A 24,141-nucleotide genomic window follows, 5' to 3' on the forward strand; every position below is an offset into this window, starting at 1 on the left:
GCTTCTCTGGGCTTTTTTTCATTTTGTCCCCTTCCCTTCCCTGGTTTTAAGTCATTTAAAAATTGACTTAAATCATTATCTTGCAGCTTTGTGCTTTGGATGGTGATAACCGTGAACAACACATGACTCTGTAGTTACTACTGAAAACTTTTCAATGCCAGTGTCGGGGGTAGGCAGAGATGTATGTCCCTTTCACATCCCTAACGTCAGCATTATAAACTACCAGTTGTGTTGTTTTGCTATGTGTATGAATTGTTCACATGCTCTGTGCTCTCAGGGGACCCACCCTGTGAGCTCTCAGCACTGTGGTCTCTCGTCCTCAGGACAGGACCGGGGAGTGCCTCAAGCGCACGGGGGCCAGCGTGGCCCTCACCTCCATCAGCAATGTCACAGCTTTCTTTATGGCCGCCTTGATCCCGATTCCCGCTCTGCGGGCATTCTCCCTGCAGGTGAGTTTCCAGTGATGAACTCGGTGGGGATCCGTGAGCACTGTCCTAACGCTACCCATCGCAGGTCTGCTGATCCCCACTGCCGTGCCGACGGCGCTGCTGCTGCAAGTGAAGTGGCAAGTGAAGTGGCATGCTGTCGCCCAGTGCCCCTGGGAGTGGATAGTGCTTCCAGCAGTAGCCCTGACACTCGCTCTAAAAAACATTCCAGACTTCTTTCATTCCTTTCAAGCTCTAGAGCCCCAATGCTTGTGGCCTGGGTATTATCAAGACCTGCTGCCATAGGGAGTTGCCCCTTCCTTTCTAGTTAAACTAAAATAGTACCAGGGCCACTGCATGTAGGACCCTTGTAGGTCCTCCTCCAGACAGTCACGAGTCCTCTGGGTTGGTCCATGGGGCAGCCCGTGCTTGGCTGTCCCTGCTTCTAAACCCCATTCTCAGTTTCTGGGTTTATTCCTCTCCTTTGTTGGCACCCTCAGCCCAAACATGCCACCCTGTCTCCCTCGATTTCCCTAAAGCAGCCCCAACACAAGGCAGCTGTAGACAGCAGACTTCACTGACTGTGAGGATGAGGGCGCAGTGTAGCCTGCGCTAGGCGGTGCCTTCCAGCTGAGCGCTGGGTACCACTGTATGAGAACATAGCCATTCTCTGCCTGCAACCGGATTCGTTGGTGGCCCTTGTTGCCACCTCTGTTTCATTGGCCAGCCTCCACAGTCTCTCCCATCCACTCTTCTCCTTCCTTTTGCTCCCATACTCCCCTCTCAAGCCACCCAAGAAAACTCAACATTCCTCTCCCTTCCTTATGCAGAGCAGTTTGGCCCTCCGCATTGTTCTGCTCTCTCCTTTCAAACCTAGAGGCCATCAAAATGTTGTTTTTAAACAAAGCCAGCTTATGTGAATGGTAAGAATGGAGAGTTCCCTAGGCTGCAGCCAGGGTCCATTCTGTGCTGGGCCTGAAGCACTGGCGTTGCCCTCCAGGGACCTGAGATTCATAGGGACCTTGAGATCGGTCAGTGCAGAGAGGACAAAGGCTACTTGGCCAGTTTGTGTTGTGGTCTTCCTAAGCCCAAAATGGTTTAGGGTTTTGATAGCTCAAGGACATTATTGAAGTTTTGTGAACTAAATTCCAATTTTAGAGCTTCAGCTGTTTTCCAAGAAAGATTAAAGGAGTAATGGCTTTCCCCTTTCTTTTTCTCTTACACTAGGATATGTGATTCATGAGATGGGCAGGTTTTTACAGGAAACTACTCTTGGTGTCAGTTTTTAAACTGTTGGTATCCAGCCTGTTCATACCGCTTTACTCTCTTTAATCACCAAAGGGTTCTAAGGACCGTGACCAGGAGGAGAAATCGATAAATCCCAAATTAGCTTTCTGTTTATATTTTTGTCAATATGTTTAGCTCTTTTTTAGTCTTCATATTTGAATTTCATTTCACTAATTACTGGTAAAGACCTAAACAACTAATGATTCTGTTGTGTTTAGAACAGTGGACTAGTTTAATATTTAGTGGAAGATAGAGCATGAGAGATTTCGTACCAATCACTAAAATACTAAAAATACTAAAGAAAAAGTGTATTTTTATTATAAATATATATGAAACTGTAACTAGAAATAGTAAGTGAATAGGCAAATAAAGTTAAGTCTGGAACTGGGACCAAAGCTCAGGAAAATGGGAATATATCTAACCGCTTAGTAATATGGAAGATAAGTACAAGGTGGCCGCCAGTCCTTGGTCCTTTCCGCAGAGGCGCGCCCCGCGGCGCCCTTGCGCGTCCTGGCCCTGCTCCTGCTCTGTGTGCAGCAGGTGCATATGGAGGAGCTGTCTTTCAGCAGTGGGACCCTCTCTTCGGGACTCTCCTCTCCTGCTGGCCTCCCGTCGCTGTTCCGTGTCTGCTCTGCCTCATGCTCCCTCTTCTCTTCTCGTCCCCTCGCCCATGTGCTCCTCTCCTCTCTCACTACATACTGACAATTCATCAAGGCACACTCTCCTTTAATGATATCCTATGGTGTGGTGGTCTGAAAAGCTCCATGAGCTTTCCTTATGCCTTTTAGAAAATCCAGTATGCTAAGTTCTCCCAAGGTAAGCGCCTTACTGAGATGAAATGAGTACTGTCAGTTCTGCATTTCTATCCAAGCTGGTGGAGTATCACTTTAGAAAATTGCATCTACAGCTTCCAGGAGTCCTCATTTATTCCATAGTGGCTTCCCAGGACACTGGCTCATTCTCTGTCAAAAAACAAACCAACAAAACCAAAAAAAAAAGGAAAGAAAATGTAAGAAAAAAAGAAATGAGAGAGAATGTGCCATGATTTTTGCAGTGGCCATCAGAAACTTACACTGGTTTCCTTTTCAATGCATTGATATTCTAATTTGGCCATTATGTAGCTTCTCTTTCCTTTGGTGAAGTGTGTTACGCTGTGACTCTGGCTATTCGTTTGTGTTTATTCTTTCAGGATGCTTCAGATTAGGCAGCAACAGGGACAGACCCCAAGTGGTTCTGTCCAGTCATAAAGCCATGCTTTCTCCCTGTGGAACTTTTCCACCTTCGTAGCCTTATCAAAATACATGGAATTTTTTTTCCCCAAAGAAACTGTGTTAGACTTTGTCAATCTCCATCCATCTGTCCAAATGCCACCCTATATCAAAAAGCGGTGTCACCACCTGTAATTCTTTAGGAACCGACGCCCTGCACTGGGGCTTTGCTGGTAACTGAATGGTATTTGTTCTTCAGTGAAAACTCCCAGCACAAAATGCCTTATTGTTCCAATGGTGAGGGGGTTTGGATGAGGCCCCTCTAGGCAGGGCCAGTCCACCTCTGCACTCGACAAGTGTCTCCTGGGGCCATGTAGTTGCTCCCTGGGGGCTGGGATGTTTCCTTCAAGCACAGGAATTGGTGCAGGTCATCCCCGCCAGCTTTTCAGATTTATTTGCAGTTCCTTAAACTCCCCCGGCTCCAGCAGTCATGCTTCTCCCTTCCTGAGAAAGCCTTGCTGTTCACTTTTACTGTTTTGATGCACTTTGGGGGGCGTTGACGTTCTGCCTTTTTCTTGTCAGAACCCGTTCTCCCTGTGTATGTCATGTGCCGTTTGACGGTAAGTTTAGGTGGGACACTGCTTTGGGGTTCATCTCCCATCCCTTCATTTCCACCACACATCCCTCCGATCGAAGAGCCTGGCATCAAGTTACTCCCTAGCCACTGCGGGATCGTCAGTGTTATTCTCGCCAGAACGCCAGGGCCACATGTGTCTGCCCACATGGCTCATAGTTCCACAGTTTCTGCCCTTGTCCTCGGGGACTTCCGTTTAAAGTGAGATATACAGAGTTTCTTCTCTATGTTCCTCTCCAGAATTCTAAACATGAGCATAATTTAAAAAACAAAATAATAACCAAAAATACCTGTAAGGATTCCACCCCCAGGATTAAATTTTCCTGGAAAATCTGAAAAAATCAGACCTGTTCTTCCCAGCATCCATATTGTCTGATTGGTCAGGAGTCCTAACCCAGCCTGTGTCCAACCTCTCCGGAAGTGACCAGATCTGACAAGAACTCCCAGGTCTCAGTTGGTCTGAGGGTTGGCATCAGGCCTGTGTTTGAATCTGATTTACTGGGTAACCTCAAACAGGTGACCTTCCTCTGCACCAGGGGGTCTTTATTATTAGGTAATGGCATCAACAGTAATAATAATGTCTATCGTGGTTGCTGTAGGAATCGAATGAATCGTGTCTTAACCACCTGATCTCCCACCGCTCCTCCTTTCTCTTCCCCAACAGAATTTTAAGCCCAGCAGTACTAATGGCTGGTGCCGGATGTGTCCCCCTCAGACACTGCCTGTCGGATTTCCTCCACATGGGCCATCCTTCCTCCCTGGTCCCATCAGAGGTCTTTTTTTGTGTTTTGCATCTCCCCGAGAAAGCTTCCTTGCCCACCCTCCACTCCCCATGCACTCTCCCCTTCCCCCCCACTCCGTGCACTCTCCTCGGAGCCGCTCTGGACCCTGGGCGTGCTTTCATGACTGTGTTCATCAGCCTGGACTGTAACTTGTGTATAGGTCTGGCTGTGTCCATCCTTGAGAGCAGGATTTTGTCATGTTTATCTTTGTGTCTCCAGTACCCAGCATGGTGCCCCAACTTTTCTTTTTAAAGTATTTGTCTCTTGGATAAATCCTGTGGTGAAAACAGTGATTTGCTTATGAAAACAAGCCTATCAGGCAGGTCTTTAAAATACGTACATCAGAATGGTAAATTCACAGGTTTCATGTATTTTGAATTGATGAGTTTTCAAGGCAGATTAAGAAGAGAGGGGTTAGGTAATTTTTAAAAGGAGACCCTCAGTTGTTTTTTGGTTTTGTAGAATTGACAGGGAATTGATTACTGGCAGGCATCTCCCTGAACGTGGGCTCGCCGCTGCCCTGGAGCGAGCGTTCACAGGTACAGTCCAAGCCCTGTGCGGACCCTCCTCGGCAGTTGTCAGGTACCTCTTAGGATCAGGTTGCTTTTCTCTCCCTGAGACGTTTGCCTCATTTGAGAAGGCTTTAGAATGAAGCAGTTCTTTGAAAAACCTCATAAGAGTTTTTAATTTTGAAAAAACTTTCTGCTGATTTCTTGGTTGCTCAGCATTCCAGTTACATTTTTGATTGTGCTGCTGCTTTCCATGCCTGTCCGAACGGGAGAGGACAGCCCTTTCAGCTGTGCTGTGTTGACTTTTGCCTGTGAACAGCCCAATTGTGTACTTTTTAGTAGGTCACCAGGAGATCTGCCACAGCACTGCAGACCCTGGCCCGTGTTTATTCTAGGTTATGCAGTGACTTTTGAATCTGTCCTTATTTACTCTGCATACTGTAATCACTCACAGGAGTTTCTGCTTAACTCTGCACGGCCTTTCTGTCCTGCGCCTGCACCCCCGCAGGCTCCTGCAGGGGCTTTTTGGAATGTGCCTTTTAAAAACCTCAGGGGACGTGTTTGAAATTTTATTTCATGTTTTAAAGGTGACATTTTCATATACTCAGTCTACTTTCTGTCTAAGTTTTCTAAGTGTGAAATCTGGTTTGCATGAACTCTTAGAAATGTTCGGAGAGGGAAACCTTCCTTTTTGTTTTAAATTAAAACTTCTCAAGTATATTGCACGTTCTGCCTTTGTAGATTTGGTTTGGTTAGGTTGCTAGCAAGATGCTAGTTAAGTCCCTACGTTTGTACTTTATGAGTTCATAGAATTATTAGAGATGGGAAGGGTCAGAATGATGGGGGCCTGTCCCAGTCAAATGGTCTCTTAATGATGGAAGAGAAGCAAAATGCTGAGAAACTCCGACGTTTATTTCAGTTTTAAACACTTCAGTAGGAAAGTGAAAGAAAGATGTTTAAAACATCTTTATTTTCAAAGCAGTCCTCTGACTGGAAGGAGACATATTGGTGACCTCTGCAATTTTTTTTCCTGCCTCCAGGCGGCTGTAGTAGTGGTGTTCAATTTTGCTATGGTTCTGCTCATTTTCCCTGCAATTCTCAGCATGGATTTGTATCGACGTGAGGACAGGAGATTGGATATTTTCTGCTGTTTTACAAGGTACATTTTCTGGCTGCTGTGGCCTTGGAAGGGCGTACTGTTAATGGGGCTTGTTCTGGTGTGCTGGAGGCAGGGCCGACAGTGGGCAGAGGAGGCTTCCCTGGGGCCACCAGTCACTGGGAGTCTCCCCTCCCCCCACCACACGTGCTCACGGCCCTGAGGTTCTGGTACATGTGATCATTTTTTCTGTCATGGACCAATATTGCTGATTGTTAGGAGTATTTCATATCTCTGTGAATTAGGGCAGAACCAAGGTTGAAAAGCACCCATCTGGAAAAAATATCCCTTCAGGTGGGGTGCTTTGACAGGGTTCGTCAGCATTTTACTTGATTTTGTCAGCCAAATTCAGGATCAGCCATCCATTTGGCCTCTTTTGACTTACTCATGTGTAAGTCAGATGGATAAATCAGGTGATGTTTATGGAGTTCGACGATATGCTGTTTCTCTCCTAAATCAGAGCTATGTAAAATACGTATTATCAGCCACTGGCAAAAATGAAAGCACGCTTCCGTGTTTCTGTATAACGGTGCAGCGTCTCCCCTTCTTGCAGCCCCTGTGTCAGCAGAGTGATTCAGGTGGAACCTCAGGCCTACACGGAGACGCAGGATAACACTCGCTACAGCCCCCCGCCCCCCTACAGCAGCCACAGCTTTGCCCACGAAACACAGATCACCATGCAGTCCACCGTGCAGCTGCGCACCGAGTACGACCCTCACACACACGTGTACTACACCACTGCCGAACCTCGCTCTGAGATCTCTGTGCAGCCTGTCACCATGACCCAGGACACCCTCAGCTGCCAGAGCCCCGAGAGCACCAGCTCCACGAGGGACCTGCTCTCCCAGTTCTCTGACTCCAGCCTCCACTGCCTCGAGCCTCCCTGCACCAAGTGGACGCTCTCGTCATTCGCTGAGAAACACTATGCTCCTTTCCTCTTGAAACCAAAAGCCAAGGTAACCCACCAGAACAGAAGACTCTTCCTGCCTCAAGAAATAACAGGCTTCTATGGAAGTCATTAGACTGCTTGTTCGGGTGGGTGTGATATATTTTAGGCCTCCAAAAGAGTCAGTCCTTTTAAAACATGGGGCCCTTTTAATGAGCTCATCTTCTACAGGAGTGAATGTCTATGTAGCAAGTGTTTCCATGACTTCAGAGCAACTCCTTGCATTTCAAACGTTTTATTCTTCATGAGCTTGTTTAAAAATGCGATTCCCGTGATGGTATCTTTTTCTCTCTGGGTGGATGCCCCCTGCATGCTATGTCAGGGCCAGTTTGGTGGCTAAATGAGGTATAAACCAAACAGCTTACCCTTGTCAAGGAAGAGGGAGCTGTGTTCCTCTGGGTCTGATGCTGTGCCTCTTATTCTCTTGTAGGTCGTGGTGATCTTCCTTTTCTTGGGCTTACTGGGGGTCAGCCTTTATGGGACCACCCGAGTGCGTGACGGGCTGGACCTTACAGACATTGTGCCTCGGGAAACCAGAGAATATGACTTTATTGCTGCCCAGTTCAAATACTTCTCTTTCTACAACATGTATATAGTCACCCAGAAAGCAGACTACCCGAATATCCAGCACTTACTTTACGACCTTCACAAGAGTTTCAGTAATGTGAAGTATGTCATGTTGGAAGAAAATAAACAGCTTCCCAAAATGTGGCTGCACTACTTCAGAGACTGGCTCCAAGGTAAGATGCTGCTGGAGGGCGTTTGTCCTCTGTGCGTTCAGCTTCCACAAGTTCCTTTGTTCACTTTATTAACGTGTTAGATTATAGTGTAACACTGACATGTTTCATTGACTTCTCAGTGTTGCTTAAAATTCTTATATAGACTGTTTCTGGGGCAACCTCCAAATCTGGCTTTTACCTATAAAATGATGCAAACAATGCAAACGGGTGACTCAGGAACTTCTGTAAGAATTTATGAGTGCACGTTAAGAAATGGGAACGTGTGTTATAAACTATGGAGCTGGATGCTTGTAGTGCTCTTTTTTTGGCTGGTGGCTACTTTGGTGACCAAGTGAAATCAAAGTGCTGATGGGACTTCTAGGCTGACTCATTGCCATGTCATAGTTTACTAAACCAGTAGATTTTGCATCTATGGTGAATATAATTTAAAATTCCATATTTTGACCATCTTTTGACTCGGCACATGAAGTAAACTTATAAATGCTTAATCGCATTTAGTGGTATTTCGTAAATAATCAAATTCTGCTTTAAAATGTCTTTGTTAGCTTCTTATCATGTTCTTAAAAACATTCCTAGGAAATAATAGTAAACTGGAAAAAAAAATGATCTAAATTTGCTCCTAACTGCTGACTAAATATGAATGTATTCAGTGATTCCGAGAGCATCTGTTCATTTATTCTCTGTTGACACATGCAAAGTAAAGTGGAGAATCAAGATAATTATCCACACAATTCCAGGAAAAATGCTTTTACTGAAATACTCAAATAATTATGGCCCCAAACATTTTTTGGCTTCAGTTATCCAAATGATTGTCTTAATTTCCCTCTTAATTAGGTTTGTTTAAACACAGATTTGAGTGCCTTTTTTGGTCTTAAGTCAGTACACTTGTATGTAAAGATTAAGCAGCCAATTTCCCTGTGAGTTTGCATGAAATGATAAACAGCTTGAGGTTGATTCAAATCTGTTCAGTGCAGTTTCTGACCTTGACTAGTGTTCCTAGAATTTTGTTCAAATATGTATAGCCTTTTTTGAGGAAGGCAAAGAGAACTGCATGACGTTAATATTATTTTTTTAATTATGCTCTTGAGATTAACTTGAATTTGTTCCAAGTCTTATTTTTTACAGTAGTTTTGGAGGCAGTGTTTTTCAGATAATGAGTAAAATGAGAGGTTCCCTGCTTTTCATTTTTTCGCCACTGGCCAAAGACATGCAAATAACTTGCCACAAATGACGAGGAGACCTGCAGTGCACTGCCAGTATCTGAGCAAAGGAGAGTCACTGTAGAATTGATTTCAGTGTCTTCGGCCATTCCTTTGGACACTCAATATGGCATGTTAGAGCTTGGGAAGTGGGTAGAGGGTTATTCTCTTCAGGCAGTGCAGAGGGCTAACCTTTTTATAGCGTATCGTAAATTATCCATATGCTTTCATCCCTTTTAAAGACCTAAGGCAGTTGGCCTTGAGAATCTTTGTAAAAGGTGCATTTGAATCATGTTTTGATCACTAAGTCAACAGCAACCACTTAGACCAAGTGAGATCCATTCATGCTCCTGAGTCCAGATCCGGGCAGCCATGGGACTCTGCGTCTGACAGGAGGTCCAGCAAAGCACTGTGCACAGAATGGCCAGGTGCTGGGGCCCTTGGCTAACTAGACGTTTTCAGTCCTATTAAGCGGTTGATTTGGCCTTTGAATGTTTCCTCCAAGGAAGTAGTTATCCTTGAATCCACTTCCCTTCAGAACATTGTGTGGTTGTTAAGTGATGGGACCCTCATTGGTTTTTAACGGAATTAAATAGTAATTCCGTTAAAAACCATGTCATTCCATTGGTCCTTATCAATATCCCAATAGTTTTTTGGGGTTTTTTTTACTCATAAAAATATATAATGGTAATAAAGAAATTACCTCACATGTCATCTTTAAACACACATGCACATAAAGTGAAAATGGAGATAAAAACCACACTGTGCATCATGTCCAAATGGTATTGGTTTATATTTCACACTTAATTATGCAAATCAAATTCAGATTAACATTTTCATTTTAGGGTCCCATATCAAAGAAAAATTGACAATTGGGTTATTTAGCTCAGAACTTTACACTAGAAAATAATTTTTAGTATAAAATATTTAAAATGAAAAAAGTTCTAACTAAAACTTTCATGTTTTGCTGTAAAATGTCACACTTCCTTCTGCAGAAGCATGCATGGGTTGGAATATGAAATGCTGGGCAAGGGATGATGGAAACCAATCCTTGTCCCTTGCTTTGTGTCCAGGATCATGCATTGTGCATACACTTAGGCCAACCCATTGTTGCTTGAGCTTTTTGGTAATTAGTCAGAAAATAGGATACTGATTATGAAAGGACTTAACTTTTCCATGAAGTCTGACTGTTTCTCATGTGCCTTTGAATCCCCAGTAGAGTGAATGGCGTGTGGGGGTCCGGCATAGGTGGTGAGTTAATCTGAATTGCTGGCAGGGCTGCCCTCCTCAAATCAGGTCTGTCTTCCTTTGTTTCACTCTAGGGTGTCCCCAGAGTCTTAGTGTATACATGGTTAAATCTGCACTCGAATTTTTCAGACCCCTCATTTCCTACCAGACGTCGTGGGTGCCCAGGTTAACTCTGCTGATCTTCTCGTGCCTCAAACCAATGCTTCTGGCACAATGGTGTGTTCAGGACAACTTAGAGCATCGATGCTTCAAGCTGACCCTGGACTCAGGCTGCCTGGGTTCAAAGCTTAGCCCGAACACTTCCCTGCTGGGTGGCCTTCATCAAGTTTCTTCACCTTTTCCTCTCCTGTTCCTCCTCTGTAAAGTGGGAACCCTCACAGGAACAGGGTTACCTCACGCGGTTGTTGTCCGAGCTAAATGAGGGGTAGTTGGCGTAAAATGCCAGCCAGTGCTCACAGAGCTTGAGCTGCTCTTTAGGATTGGCGGGTCAGGAGGGAAAGGGTTAAAGTACATACAAGCCATGAAGTGATGAAAATTCTATTATGGTGAGGAAAACAGACCAGGCCTCATTTTTGGGGGGCAGAGGGGTTGTTTTTCCCCTCCTGTTTATTTTTTTCAAGAACAGAAAAAAAGGCTCTAGGTAATAAAATAACATCTGTTCAATACAGCTTGTTGTGTGCATGCCTTGCTATGAAAAACCGTCTGTGTGAGAGTCGGGAGCCGGCTGGCCCGGTGGTCTTCCCCGCCTGCACCCCTCCACACTCACCCCAACAGCGCCTTCTGTCACCACTGAACCCACAGTCTCTATCCCGAAATTGTTCGTTTAAAAACAATGCCCACAGCGATGTGTGGAGAAGGTTTAAAGAGACAGAGCTGGAGACAGAGAGGCAGGGTCCTGTGTTCCCCCCTCCCCACAACTTGAAACCCCAGAGCTTAACCATTCTGAGCACTGATGGAACTCGTTTTTTTTGGGGGGGGGGTGTCTTTGAAGTCACTTAAGGCATGTCTTGAAATAAACCCTTCTCCCTTCCTACTGGCCGTGTCTAACCCATGCATGTGCAGCTTGTTCAAAAGATGTGGTTTCCTGAGCTGCTGAGGTTGGGAGTTCTACTTGGGAGGTGACTGGGGGAGCAGGGTGTTGGAGAGGGGGTAGGGGTGTCAGAGGAGAGTGTGTGCACACTGGCAATCGCTCAGACCCTCAGGCCGGGTCGCCAGGGCCCTGTTTTCTCTGCCAGCACACTTATCTCTTTACAGCTGTAGCCAAACCATCAGGGCCGCAATGATGGTTTTGATTACAGAGGCCAAGCGCAGCTGTGTGTGGTGGGCTGGTGGGCTCGCCCATCCCCCAAGCCCAGAAAGCCCTTTCCTTCCCCTCCCTGGGCTTGCGGTTTGTCATCTGTTCTCACAGAGCCCCCTTGTATTGGGCTGTGGCTTCCTGTTCTCAATCGGATCCAAATTTACCCCGTGAGGTATTTCCCTGCACGCACGTGCGCGCTTGAGGCCCCTCCCTTCCCTCTCCTCCACACCCCTCTTCGAATGAAGGGTGGCAGAGAGGAAGAGAGCAGTCGAGAGTGAATAGGTGTTGGCTGTGATCTTTACACAACCTGGCAGCCGATCCCACAGCTTATATTAGCTCCACAAGTCGAACAGATGGAACAAATTGACAGAATCGTGTTCATTCACCCTGGGCTGGAGAAGCAGCTGAGCTGCTGTTTGAAGTTGGGAGTTTGAATGTGTTTTTCCCTCCGAGTGGAATTTCTGGTTGTATGGAAGCACCCAGGGCTTAGCACCTGACGGTGGCGTGAAACGGTTAACGAGCCTGGGGTGTCTTCCTGCCCAGCCAGCCAGCTCTCTCACACTCTCTCTTGCTTTCTTTTGGATGGTCATGGGCAAGAAGAAGTTATTTTTCATGTAAAGATAAACATGTATTTATTTGTTTCTTAGAAACAAGTATTTGCCCCTTTTGCCTTTGAAGCAATGATTATTAGCAACCTGAAGTTCATTCATGAAAAGTCTAATAGTATTGTTGACCTTGAAGTAGAATCCAGGTAGACTATGGAGTGTTGAGGTTGGTGTCCAACACTCCCCTGTCCTGCTCGCTGTCCTCAGCCCCCACATTGGGACCAGCATCATTCTGGTTGAGAGTTGTAACATATTACACACATTTGCCTTTTGTAGGACTTCAGGATGCATTTGACAGTGACTGGGAAACTGGGAAAATCATGCCAAACAATTACAAAAATGGATCAGATGATGGGGTCCTTGCCTACAAACTCCTGGTGCAAACTGGCAGCCGCGATAAGCCCATCGACATCAGTCAGGTACTCTCACTGCCCGACACTGGGGCTGGAGGGGTCTGTGTTTTGTGGGGCGCTGTTGAGCAGAGGTTTGGGGCGGCTGCCATATTCAAGACTGGTTGACAGCCTGCCATCCCAGCCTGTGCTCTCGAGAGACCTGCGGCATCAGGGGCTGTAGAGTATGGAGTTGGCTCTAATTCAGTTCATCCCACCACCCAATTGTATGACTGCAGGCAAAACAGAGAGCCTCACTTTGCTCATCCATCAAATGGGACAAGTGTGTCCTACCTCCAGAGCAGTTGTCAGAACAAAGTACAGTCGAGACTTGGAGGCTCTTTCAGATGCTAGAAATGCTGTTGTGCTGTTCTCTTTCGAATTCTAGCACTTGTTACCATGTTGGTCTTGATTATATTCAAACTTGGAAAGATGCATTCATTGGGTAGCAGTCATCTGAATGAGCAGAATTTGGGGTGGATGGACGGATTAGGAGATCAGAGAGGTTACTAGAAGGATGGAGGATTTGTTGCATTTGATTCCTTTGGGTCACCCTGGCCCAAGGGGTAGAGAAGGAGGACAGACAGATCGCTCTGTCATGAGTGAGGCAAGTGGAAATGCAAATCCTTGGAATCTGAGTGCACTCGCCGTCCTGCTCACTGCCTATGTAATAAGAGCCGTGTCTATTTGGTTTCACATTCCCCAACCGCATTTGCATCTTCTCTGGGACACTTGGATCCCAGCATTCCCCTTTTGATTCCTCAGGCATGTTGGGGAGTGTGTTTGGGCCCTTTAGATTTCAGATGAGTCCAACACCACTACTGCCTTTCCCCGATCCTGCTCCCTCTGCTCTCTCTAGCTTACTTGCTTCACCTTCAGGCAGAAAACCGTCATGCTAATGATCTTCCCAGCAGCTCTGTTTATTGTCTCCCCTTTTTTGCTGGCATTAAAGGTGACAGATTTACAAAGTACATTGTTCAGAGTTATTATGGAGTGTGAACTCAGTGCTTTATGGCCGCACCCAGCATGCTGTCAGGTTTGACAAGGATGTAGGCAGACGAGCCTGTCTGAGAGATAGCGGGAGATGCCGGGGGGTTGGGTCGGCCTTCAGGGACCAGGGACACTGTGGAACAAATGTGATTGGGCCAGGCCCCCAGACATCATTTCCTCTGCCTGGGAGGGAGGAAAGCGTGCCGCGTGCATGGAGGCCATGAGCTGTACTGTGTCACTCCAGAGACGGCTGGAAGACCTGCAGTTGTTACCTATCCTGTGGATTAATTGAATCCAGATCCCTGAAATTTAGTTCTCTCAGTCTCCTCCACTCTCTTTCTTCCTTCACTCTTTCTCTGTTAACTGCTGTCACTGGTGTTTTTCATTTTGTTAAAAAAAGACGAAAAATGTTGGAACCAGGCCTGAATCTAAAGTAAACAGGAAAAAAAAATATATGTGTGTGTGCTTGCGTGCATATCTGTCTCACAGTGTTTTTCACCCAAGCAAAGCCCACAAGACCTACTTTAGAGGGAGCGTGCATCTGGCCAGATGTCGGATGTGGCACACTAAGTGGGACCACCTCTCAGAAATCAGATTACCCAGAAAGACCGTGGTTGTGCACCATCCCTTCCACTTTCTGGCGATGGGCATTTTTTGAATACACAGGTCATAGGAGGCTAGTGTTAGCAAAATTTATACAGATGTTGTTTTATTTTTATAGCTCTCCTCCATTTACTGGGTGGCATTTCCTTCAGTGTTAACAGCAGAGGTTAACTGCACACAGACGTGTACAGGGATTCTTGCCAGGTTTTTTTCCCCCTTCCCCTCCTATAAATATGTTTCTCCAGATTGTTCATTCTCCGCCTTGGCTGCAGACAGTCTTTTAGCATTCGGGTTTAATTGGTGCAGTCGATTCCCGGGCCATCTGCAGAGCTGTGTGTGTGTTATAAACACGCCGATTATGGCATCCTCGGATAAGTACATTTTGAAAGAAACCAAAGGTGCTCTGATGGGGTTTCCTCCACCTTCACATGGTGGGCATTCGCTTCTTTGTTGCAGACGCTGGCCTGGAGCTCTGCCTCCTTTCTCTCCAGGCAGGAATGCGTTTGTCCAAAACCCAATTCTGAAAGGCCCCTGTTCTTTCATTTTGCAGTTGACTAAACGGCGCCTGGTGGATGCAGACGGCATCATTAATCCCAGCGCTTTCTACATCTACCTGACCGCTTGGGTGAGCAATGACCCCGTGGCTTATGCTGCCTCCCAGGCCAACATCCGGCCTCACCGTCCTGAGTGGGTCCACGACAAAGCCGACTACATGCCAGAGACCAGGCTGAGAAGTAAGTAGCCCCAATCGAGGGCCTGTGGGCTTATGGAGGCGCCCTGCCCTGTTCCTCCAGGCTCAGTCACAGCCCCCATCCGTTGATGCTACCCAGGGTTCAGAAGTGTAAACAGAACGATGTATTTCTTTTAGTTTAAAACTCTGGGAGACAGATGAGGATGTGTAATGGCATACAGCCCAAGCTCCATCACGTTGAGAGAGAAGAGTCTCTAATGTCCTGTGTGGCTTTGCCTCTGAGACGCCACCAGGCATCTCGCTTGAGTGCCAGCTGTTCTGTGTGAGGTGGGGGTGCCTCCAGGTCGAGTGTTCTTTTGCTGGCGCAAAGTTTTATCATGGACGATCGTATGTTTATCTTAATTTTGTCAACTGTGGTGTTGAAGGGATTCTTGGCAAGTTGGGTCGTCCTATAAGCCACCAAGCACCTGTGCTCTGTCAGAGCTGTTTACACTGGAGCAGAAAGTCTATACACAGCAGCGTCCTTTTCCTTCCACCTCTCAGCCCCGACCGTGAAAGGTGGTTCTGCGTGGATTCGATTTGCATTATGTGAGATATATTAGTAGCTTATACCTTGGACACGAGGCCGAGGGAGGACGTGAGAAAGGCGACAGTCCCTTTGCAGACAGCGCTGGAGAGTCAGCGGGTTGTGCTTCCCTGTATCTAAACCCCAGAGCTTGTGGCAAGCAGCCAAGGCTTGTCTTAATGAAAATTTATAGTTGAGATTATAATAGGGCAAATCATGTTTAGCAAGTCAACTGAATGACCCCAAAGGGTCTGGAACACACACCGGCAGTAACGAAATGCTTGTTGTGTAAGGATTTCTTCCCCTGCTGCTGAAGACTTAGCATTGCATTAAAAAAGAAGCATGGAAGGTTTAAGTGTGTTAGATCACTAAAAGGATAAGAAAGTTAAGCATTTTTCTCAAGAAAGCATGACTTTCAAGTTATTTTGTTCTCGTAAGTGATTGAGTAAAACAGTTTGAACTTAGTATTTTCCGTTGTGTCAGTTGAACAAAAAACGTTCCCGCAACTGAATTCCTAAGTTGTTTAGACCCATTAGAAAAGTGACCGCTTCTAGAAAATTAAAATCAAAGGTTAAATAAATACACTGATCATAGCCTCCCCCCACCCAAATCAAGGTTGATGATTGCTTGAAATTTTTTAAACCAAAGATTAAAATTAGAAAGACCCGAGGCCCATAGGGCCCATTTGTCCTTTGTGTTGGAGGCGGCACAGCGAGTGGACTTGCTCGCAGAGTTCTGTCTCTTCGTTCGATGCAGAATCCGGGGCGCATTTGGTATAGCAAATGGTGGGCATCTGTCGCCTCTCTTTCCTACCTGGATGACGTCCGCTTGCCTTTCTCAGTATTGCAAGGAGCCCGTCACCCACGGGCCTCTCCCTGTGGCTTCTCTGTCCAGTCCCTGCAGCAGAGCCCATCGAATACGCTCAGTTCCCTTTCTACCTCAACGGCTTGCGTGACACCTCAGACTTCGTGGAGGCGATCGAAAAGGTCAGAGCCATCTGCAACAACTACACGAGCCTGGGGCTCTCCAGCTACCCCAACGGCTACCCCTTCCTCTTCTGGGAGCAGTACATCGGCCTCCGCCACTGGCTCCTGCTGTCCATCAGCGTGGTGCTGGCCTGCACGTTCCTCGTGTGTGCCGTCTTCCTCCTGAACCCCTGGACGGCCGGGATCATTGTGAGTTTATTCTGAGGGTCTTTGTGGAAGTCAGATTCCTTTCGGCGTAGCTCTTTCTGCAGCCGGGAAGTGTTGTTTATGTCTGGGCCTCTGGAGGAGGGGGCGATTGCATCATCCGTGCTCTGTTTATTCGGCTGGAGGTGGCGGGTTCACCGGCAGGTAGAGCCTTGGATCCTGTGTCCCCCTCCCACAGCTTCAACTTTCTCTGTAAAGGTAGGGCAGTTTTTATGCACACTTGCCATGACAGCTCTGGGCATTTATTAAATACGAACACTCAAAGCATAACTAATTTTTTTTTAATTCAAGTGTCGTTTTGTGACTACATCCCAGACCTAGTATTGAGAAGGTTCTTCCAAATAGAGGGATAATCAGAGAAGTTAGGATGGTGGCATATGAATAAAACGGTTTTAGGGATGGTTTTGTATATCGTGTGTGTTTTAACTTTTGGGGGAAAATGAGAAACTAGTATTACCAACCGATTTTTTGGCATCTTTTCTCTAAGTGTAATACTCTTCAGATTTGAAGTAAGTTTCATGTAGAGTCTAATAAAATCATGGCAGTGTTTAAATTCCATGAACTGTGGTATAGCCTTCAAAATGCCAAAATTATAAAAACAGAGACCAGGTCTTGTTTCTGCACCATAAGTCTGTGAGCAGGTTTGTTAAAAGGTAAATGTTTAGTCTGTGAGAGTTTGCATGGTACTTAAGCAATGGATGTTGTCCATCTTTCATTAGCTTATTAAAAGAAAGCAAAGGAGACTTTATTATGCTTGTCCCCACCACTGCCTTCTGCCCACCCCAAGAAGGCAAAATCCTTCTCTCCTCTTCAGCCCTGTAAAGTTTAGTGTTTTATTTTCTCCCCTTTGGGCCAAAAAACTCCAAAGCCTACCTCACAGATTTTCTTTCCATCTCCCACAAATTTTTACAGGGCGGATGAAAGGTAAATGCAAGCTTTTTCTTGGATGTAGCTGCTTTGTCCACCCCAGTTGTTCCACGTTTCTTCAAAGTGAAGGGGCCTGTAACCTGAGCCACAGCAGCTGACGACCAGTCCCCTTTCCCCTCCACTTAACTTGCTCCCAAGTCCTCACTCAGCCCCTGGGCTCTCCAAACAAAAGCAAAGCTACTTGTACGTAAAGGAACTTTTCGTTCACCCCATCCTGTCAGCTTTCTTTAGGATGGAGGGTGTGCAAGTTCAACAGAGAAGGACATACCTTGTTTTGAACTGTGTTAAATCTGTAGCTAGTGATGAGTCCGTGTTCGTGTAATTCTTTATAGATGGCTCCAGTAGAAGAGTTTTGGAAATGTGTTTGCTTTCCACATTAGGTATACTAGAAAGACACTTGGCAATAGAATACTAAACTTTGCCTTTCTTTTCTTTTCTTTTCTTTTTTTTTTTGGTGAGGAAGATTCACCCTGAGCTAATATCTGTGCCAATCTTCCTCTTCTTTGTATGTGGGATGCCTCCACAGCATGGCTGACGAGTGGAATAGGTCTACACCTGGGATCCAAACCCACGAACCTAGGCCTCCAAAGCAAAGCATGCAGAACTTTAACCACTAGGCCACAGAGCCGACCCCAACTCTGCCTTTCTTTACTCCTTCTACTGCCTTATTGTCCCAAAGCGGCTGTCCCAAAATTGTCCCAAAGCCTCCCTTTCTGGTAGAGAGACATTGAATTAGGGAGTAGAGGCAGGTGTCCACAGTTAGAGCCAGTCAGAGCCTCCATTGTATTGGGTCCCAGTGTCTGTCCCCTCTTGATCTTGATGTGAGGCCACGTCAGTTCTTCATCATCTCCCTTGTTTCCACACGCAGAGCCTGTTTGTCCCGGTCACTCATCCTGTGTGTCTTTCTGAAGGTGACGGTCCTGGCCCTGATGACGGTCGAGCTCTTCGGCATGATGGGCCTGATTGGAATCAAGCTCAGTGCTGTGCCTGTGGTCATCCTGATCGCGTCCGTCGGCATAGGAGTGGAGTTCACCGTCCATGTTGCTCTGGTACGGGGGACACTTTCAGCTAAAACCGTATGAAAAGGCAACACATTTCCTCTAGCTCTTATAGGCTCCAAGTTGGGAAGCTTTTCATGTTTGCCAGCGTCCAGGAACACGCCTGACAGACGCCACAGTGAAAAGGCTGCAGAGCACAGGCGTTCCCAGGGAGTTGCAGAAATCTGTCTGGACTCCTTTCCCTCTCCAGCAGCCTCAGGAGAAGGGCATCGAAGGTGGAGTTAGCCAGGCATGTTGTCAGTGTTTTTGGAGCGGGCCAGGAAGGGTTCTGCAGCTTTGGCGGTGTTATTAGGGTCCCGACGAGTCCTGCAGTTGTTGACTTTGTTCCTAAGACAGACAGTGTGTGAGTGTGTGTGTGCGTACATTAAAACACACAATTTTAAAAACCACAGTAACAAAGCAGGGATGAAGTGAGACCATACTCCCAGGCGTGGTGGGGCTGGCATACTGAGGGTGAGACGGGTTGGCAGCTGAGGAAACACCCTGGGGCCCATGAGCAAAGGTGCAGGCGCTCAGCACCAAGGAGCGGGCTCTCCCACCTCAGCCCACCCAGCTCCTGCCGCCTGCCAGCCTGCAAATTCACGATGGCAGAAAGTAGGAGAACTAGTATTGCTCTCTACAGGAATGTTTTTCCTCCCTCTTCCTATGCCTCACCCTGTGAAGGCTTTGCTGGAGGAAATTCAACTTCGGAAGGAGTCTTCAAGCCAAGAGACAAGCCCACTGTATACATTTATCAGAGAATTGTTCAAAAGCCTCATAGCAGTGTGTAAATTATGTTCCCTCTGCAGTTGTGCTTATAGCCTAAGTTCTTGGGGTTCTGGGTAGGCATTCAGTAAATACTTAGTGGCTCAGTCAGCACTGATGTATGAATGCCCGTCTGGGAAACCTCGCGCTGGACTTGGATCCAATTACTTGTAGCTCTGGCTTTACAGTCTCTAGCATTGATTTGCTTAGGTCATATGTGCGTCTACACACAGGCACGTCTACACATATGTTTCTTTGGTCCTTCCAAAGGACTCTTTCAAGGCAGTTATTATAGAACTCAGAGACCGTAAATTTTCATGTTTTAGAAGGACTGTTTTGTTGAAGTTATCCTGTATTTCCCCCAGTGCATAATGAAAAGCTGATAATAGAAAAAGAATATTCTCTAAATTTTGAGTCTGCCCAAATTACTTTCCTTCATTTAGCTGGGAGGAGGGAAAGAGGATTTTTTAAAAAGGAGAGCCCACCAGCTTAGAGCTTAGAAAACACATAATCCTAATATCATTTTTTCAAAATGGAGAAAAATTTGCACGTGAGTTAAGAGTACACAAGTCACTTTATTCTGATGCAAATGAAAACTATGTTTTCTGGCAGCTAGTGCTGCAAACAAGGGCGGATCTATGCTGCAACAGATTTTTACAGTGGAAATGCTAACTGGTCTCTCCACTGTAGTGGCACCCAGGTCTCTGCACGTGAGCTCGTATGAACATAAATGCCACAGCAGTGTTGAATAAACAACTAAGGAATGCCTCTGCTCTTCATGCAAGAGGTAATTCCGAGAATTTAAGGAGCCTCAAGAACTGACATGGCTTTATGGTCTCAGTATTTCTAGCCCAAGTCTTCATCAAGAGCCCTGCGCGGGGTCGGCCCTGGGGCCAACGGGTTAAGTTCGCGCGCTCCGCTTCAGCGACCCAGGGTTTCACCAGTTCAGATCCTGAGGTGGCATCCCACATGCCACAACTCAAAGGACCCACAACTAAAAGTATGCAACTATGCACCGGGGGGCTTTGGGGAGAAAAGGGAAAAATAAAAATCTTTAGAAAAAAAAAGCCCTCTGCACATGAGACATGATGTTCTTGCCCTATCCTGTGTGTGAACGTCTCTTTAAAGGAGGCAGTTATTGCTCCTACAAGGTTGGTAAAATGATGGAATAAGGTTGGTGAAGAGGACTGTTCTTCTGTGCATGTCTTCAAGGAATCCTGTCAGTTTGCTGTTTCAGTAGCTCAAGTTGTGTGCAAGAGGATAAGCCCAGCCTGACCCTCATGGCCCCGTGGCCCAAATGCAGCATAGAGCAGCGTGGTTCCAAACCATCTCGATGCTTTCTTCGTAAGAGACAAAGACAACTCGGTTGACCCTAATGTCTCCCAGCTCTGAAAGAGCATATGTATATGTAGTAGGCATTTTAGAGAAAAGTGAGAAAACTCATAGCACACCCTTGTTTACTGTTGTTTCTTCATCTGTTAAGGAGAATCACTTTCCTGTCCTTCCACGGGGGTACATAATGGATGGGCACGCACCTGCAATATGTTGTAGGCCTTGATTTTTAAGGAGCTACAGCCTATAAGGGCTCCAGGCCCTCTTCTCAGCATATCCCAGAGCAGCCTGAACCTTCAGGCTGAGAGCGAACTTGTGCCAGGCTCAGGCCTCCCTGATGGTCCCACTGTAGGAGCAGGTGGGGTGTAACGCTAACTAACCCACCTGAACATGGTCCTGGGTCACACTCTCAAGCCAACAGCCTGATAATCTGGGACTTACTCTGTAAAGTTCCCATTTTCTGTCAATGGCATTCTTGACCTTGAAGAGCTTTAGGAATGCAAAGGAGACAGGAATATGTCCACACATAGTTAGAATTGGCTTCATTTGAGTTTACACTTCTGTATTTTTCTTGTGATACCTTCGTGATGCTTACTAAGGTACTACAAAGACATTAGTTTGAGCACAGTGACAGAAATTCTAACCTCAGCCCAATTATGAGGAAATATGTATTTAGCTCCCAGGCACACATGACACCAAGCTAAGCCCATTTGGAATAAGATCTTGACCATCCAAAACATCAGGCAAAAGGCTGTCACTTTCACAGCTGGAGGTCTCCCCATCAATGGGTGAGATAACTTCAGTGGGGGAGAAAACTTACGGGTGAGTAGCAGTGAACAGAAGGGAAGATTTTTGTATGGTTTTGGTTTTGTTTTTACATTTAAGGTCAATATACTCTCCTTTTTTTTCTTGTTGTTGTTTTAAGATTTACATCAACACCAAATATGACCCAGTATCATGAACTGATCATTTTAGTGTAAGCCTAGATTTAGCTAGCTGAGCAACCCCAATTAAACATGCCAGGAGCTAACCAGAAAGACCTGAGAAGTTCTATAGAGGCATATTAAAGCAGTGTATAGCATCTAAGACAGAGCTGACCAATGACCAAGTCAGGTCCAGGAAGCTGATCATCCAAACTCTTCTTGTTGCACAGGCCTTTCTGACAGCCATCGGCGATAAGAACCGCAGGGCTGTGCTTGCCCTGGAGCACATGTTTGCGCCCGTTCTGGACGGTGCTGTTTCCACTCTGCTGGGAGTGCTAATGCTTGCAGGATCCGAGTTTGATTTCATTGTCAGGTAAGGGGAGTGGGAGAGAAGACTGGTTTTAAAAATCATTATTATTTGCTCTTGTGACCTCTGTTGCTTTTTTCCTTCTGTATCTGGTAGATTGCAGCATGTCTTCATTGTGACTCTACCCCCGCCACCTTTATTGAGATATAATTGACAGATAAAAATGGTATACATCTAAGGTGTACAACGTGATGTTTTGATTGCATGTACACATTGTGAAATGATTATCTGCACCTCTACTTTCTTTTGACTTTATTAACTCAGAGATATGCCGAGAAATACAAAGACAAGCTCTCTTGGAGAGCCATCTTGGGGAGAAAAGATGGAGGGTTTGGGGCTAACAATGAAGGCAACTCCACAACTCGATGCTGAAGAATCACCTATATCCCAGTTATTGGCATCTGAGTTAGAAATATCCACAGAAAGAGATGAAAAGAGACAACCATGTTTCCCATTAATTGACTGAACTTGGCCTTCACGTCTCCTTCAAAACTGTAGAAAGGAAAACTTCAAATATCTAAAACTGTCACCTAGATTTTATTCTTTTAAAAAGTGAAGATAATGTGCCCAGATTTCGTGTTTGGGTTCCCACTAAGATTTAGGAAGCATTAGGACACCAAAGTGTGTGACTTTGGTGTTAAATTTTGGGACTCAAAGCCTAATTTGGATACTTCTCTTTGGATCTCAAGGCAAGCAATTTCTGGTGAATTTAATGAGGAATGTGACTTCGTGAAGTGCAGAAGGAGAGCACGTTTTCCTTTGAAAAGAATTTGAGAACTGCAGGGAAAACCATTTTCTCTCTGAACAGCCTCTGCAGCTTTGTGAAGGAGCTGCTCCGTGGAGGGGCAAGGCCAGAATCAAGAAATAAAGATAGGCCAGAATCAGAACCATGGCAAGGCGGAACCCAGTGGGGGAGGTGACCGGGTTGTTTGGCTGCTTCAGTAGTCTGGAGAGAGAAACTAAATACGCTTTCCTGGTGTTTGTGTCTGTGATAGGCCCTTCATTTTCAAGCAAAAAGCAGAAGATTTTAACTTTAAGTTTTAGCCAGAGTTTCTTTATTATGGAAAAAAGATCAATTCTCTGGTTTGTGGCATGCCCCACTGGGCAGGTCGGAGTCACGGAGAGTTAGCCTTCCTCGAATGAGGGCGGGAGTTTCCTCCCTGTCAGTTGGTGCGGGATGAGTGAGGAGGCGAAATGGCTCTTACGTTACAGGCAGACAGGGCTTCTCTTCTCTTACTGTATGTGCTTAGGGATTGTCCGAGGCTCTCTGGAAATGCAGATTGGATTCCATGGGGCGGGGGAGCAGAGTCTGCATTTCTAGCCAGCTCCCAGGTGATGCCCATGCTGCTGGTCCTCAGCACAGGGTATTGATCAGTTCACAAGCCCGTTAGTACATTCTTGTTCGCCAGTACCAGAGACATATATGCCTAAATTAGACCAAGGTTTTGGTCTGGGTTTTGTTTTAAGCTCTTAATCTGCCTTTGGCTTTTCTTTTGTTTCCTCAGCATACACTTACTCAGGCATTAGTAGTTGTTTCTTTATGATATAAAAGCCCTATGTCAGATAGAGTTTCTTTTGTGTAATTTCTCGTCCAACTTTCAAAACATTCAAAAGTGCCATTTCACATAACAGCAAGTAGCATGGACCCTGTCGCACTCTGCGTAGCTTACGGTCTTTGTGGGGAAAGACAAGGTCACAGACAATTCAGCACCACGGGAAACGTGGGGTGTGGTGGGGTCTCAGAGGCTCTCACACAGCCTTGTGGGGGATGCCCGTGAGCCACAGAGAGGAAGCTCAGTCAGAACTGGCGCAGCCAGCTGGGAACCTGGATGGAGAGCAGAGGCCCAGCTCTCTCGTCCAACCCACGGCTTCTTGTTCTCTTCCAGAGATGTCAAGGTTCTTGTTTCAAGCACTTAAAAGGGCTTCCCATTTTCTAGAACTGGATGGATTAACCTGATGGAGCCCTCACTAAGGTCGACTGAATGAGCAGACATTGTGTACACTAAGCCGTCAGCAATCTAATTGGTGTGTTTATTCTACAGTTAGATGGATGGGATGCAAATGTCCTAATGCTTGCTGCTGATGGATGCCTCCGCCCTGAGTTCCAGCAGTTTACATTAGAGCAAGACCTGGGCTGCTTGGTCTTTACTAATGCAGCTCAGAAGTTTCTAGTGTTTACAATAGCTTCGAGGTATTTGTATTTTTATAGGGATTCTCTCTCCTTTTATCTAATGTCGAAACATATATAGACACGGCACAGTTTGGTGCCTGTTGCGTTTTATGATCAAGAGGACCATTAACAGATATCTTGTCTTCCCTCTTCCCA

The 24,141-nt window shown here is 46.1% G+C and overlaps 1 protein-coding gene across 5 annotated transcripts in view; it reads left to right on the forward strand.

Moving 5' to 3' along the window:
- PTCH1 (patched 1) overlaps nt 1-24,141 on the forward strand; it is a 66,861-nt gene that overhangs the window by 37,555 nt on the left and 5,165 nt on the right. For all 5 annotated transcript variants that reach the window (XM_044756574.2, XM_014856927.3, XM_044756573.2 and 2 more), the window contains 9 exons: nt 324-449; nt 5,886-6,004; nt 6,555-6,957; nt 7,378-7,687; nt 12,313-12,455; nt 14,569-14,752; nt 16,169-16,449; nt 18,303-18,440; nt 21,679-21,821. In XM_044756574.2, coding sequence (XP_044612509.1) covers nt 324-449; nt 5,886-6,004; nt 6,555-6,957; nt 7,378-7,687; nt 12,313-12,455; nt 14,569-14,752; nt 16,169-16,449; nt 18,303-18,440; nt 21,679-21,821 — 1,847 coding nt within the window. The remainder of the gene's footprint in view (nt 1-323; nt 450-5,885; nt 6,005-6,554; nt 6,958-7,377; nt 7,688-12,312; nt 12,456-14,568; nt 14,753-16,168; nt 16,450-18,302; nt 18,441-21,678; nt 21,822-24,141) is intronic.

Source organism: Equus asinus, chromosome 23 (genome assembly GCF_041296235.1).
Source record: "Equus asinus isolate D_3611 breed Donkey chromosome 23, EquAss-T2T_v2, whole genome shotgun sequence".
NCBI classification, from domain to species: Eukaryota; Metazoa; Chordata; class Mammalia; order Perissodactyla; family Equidae; genus Equus; species Equus asinus.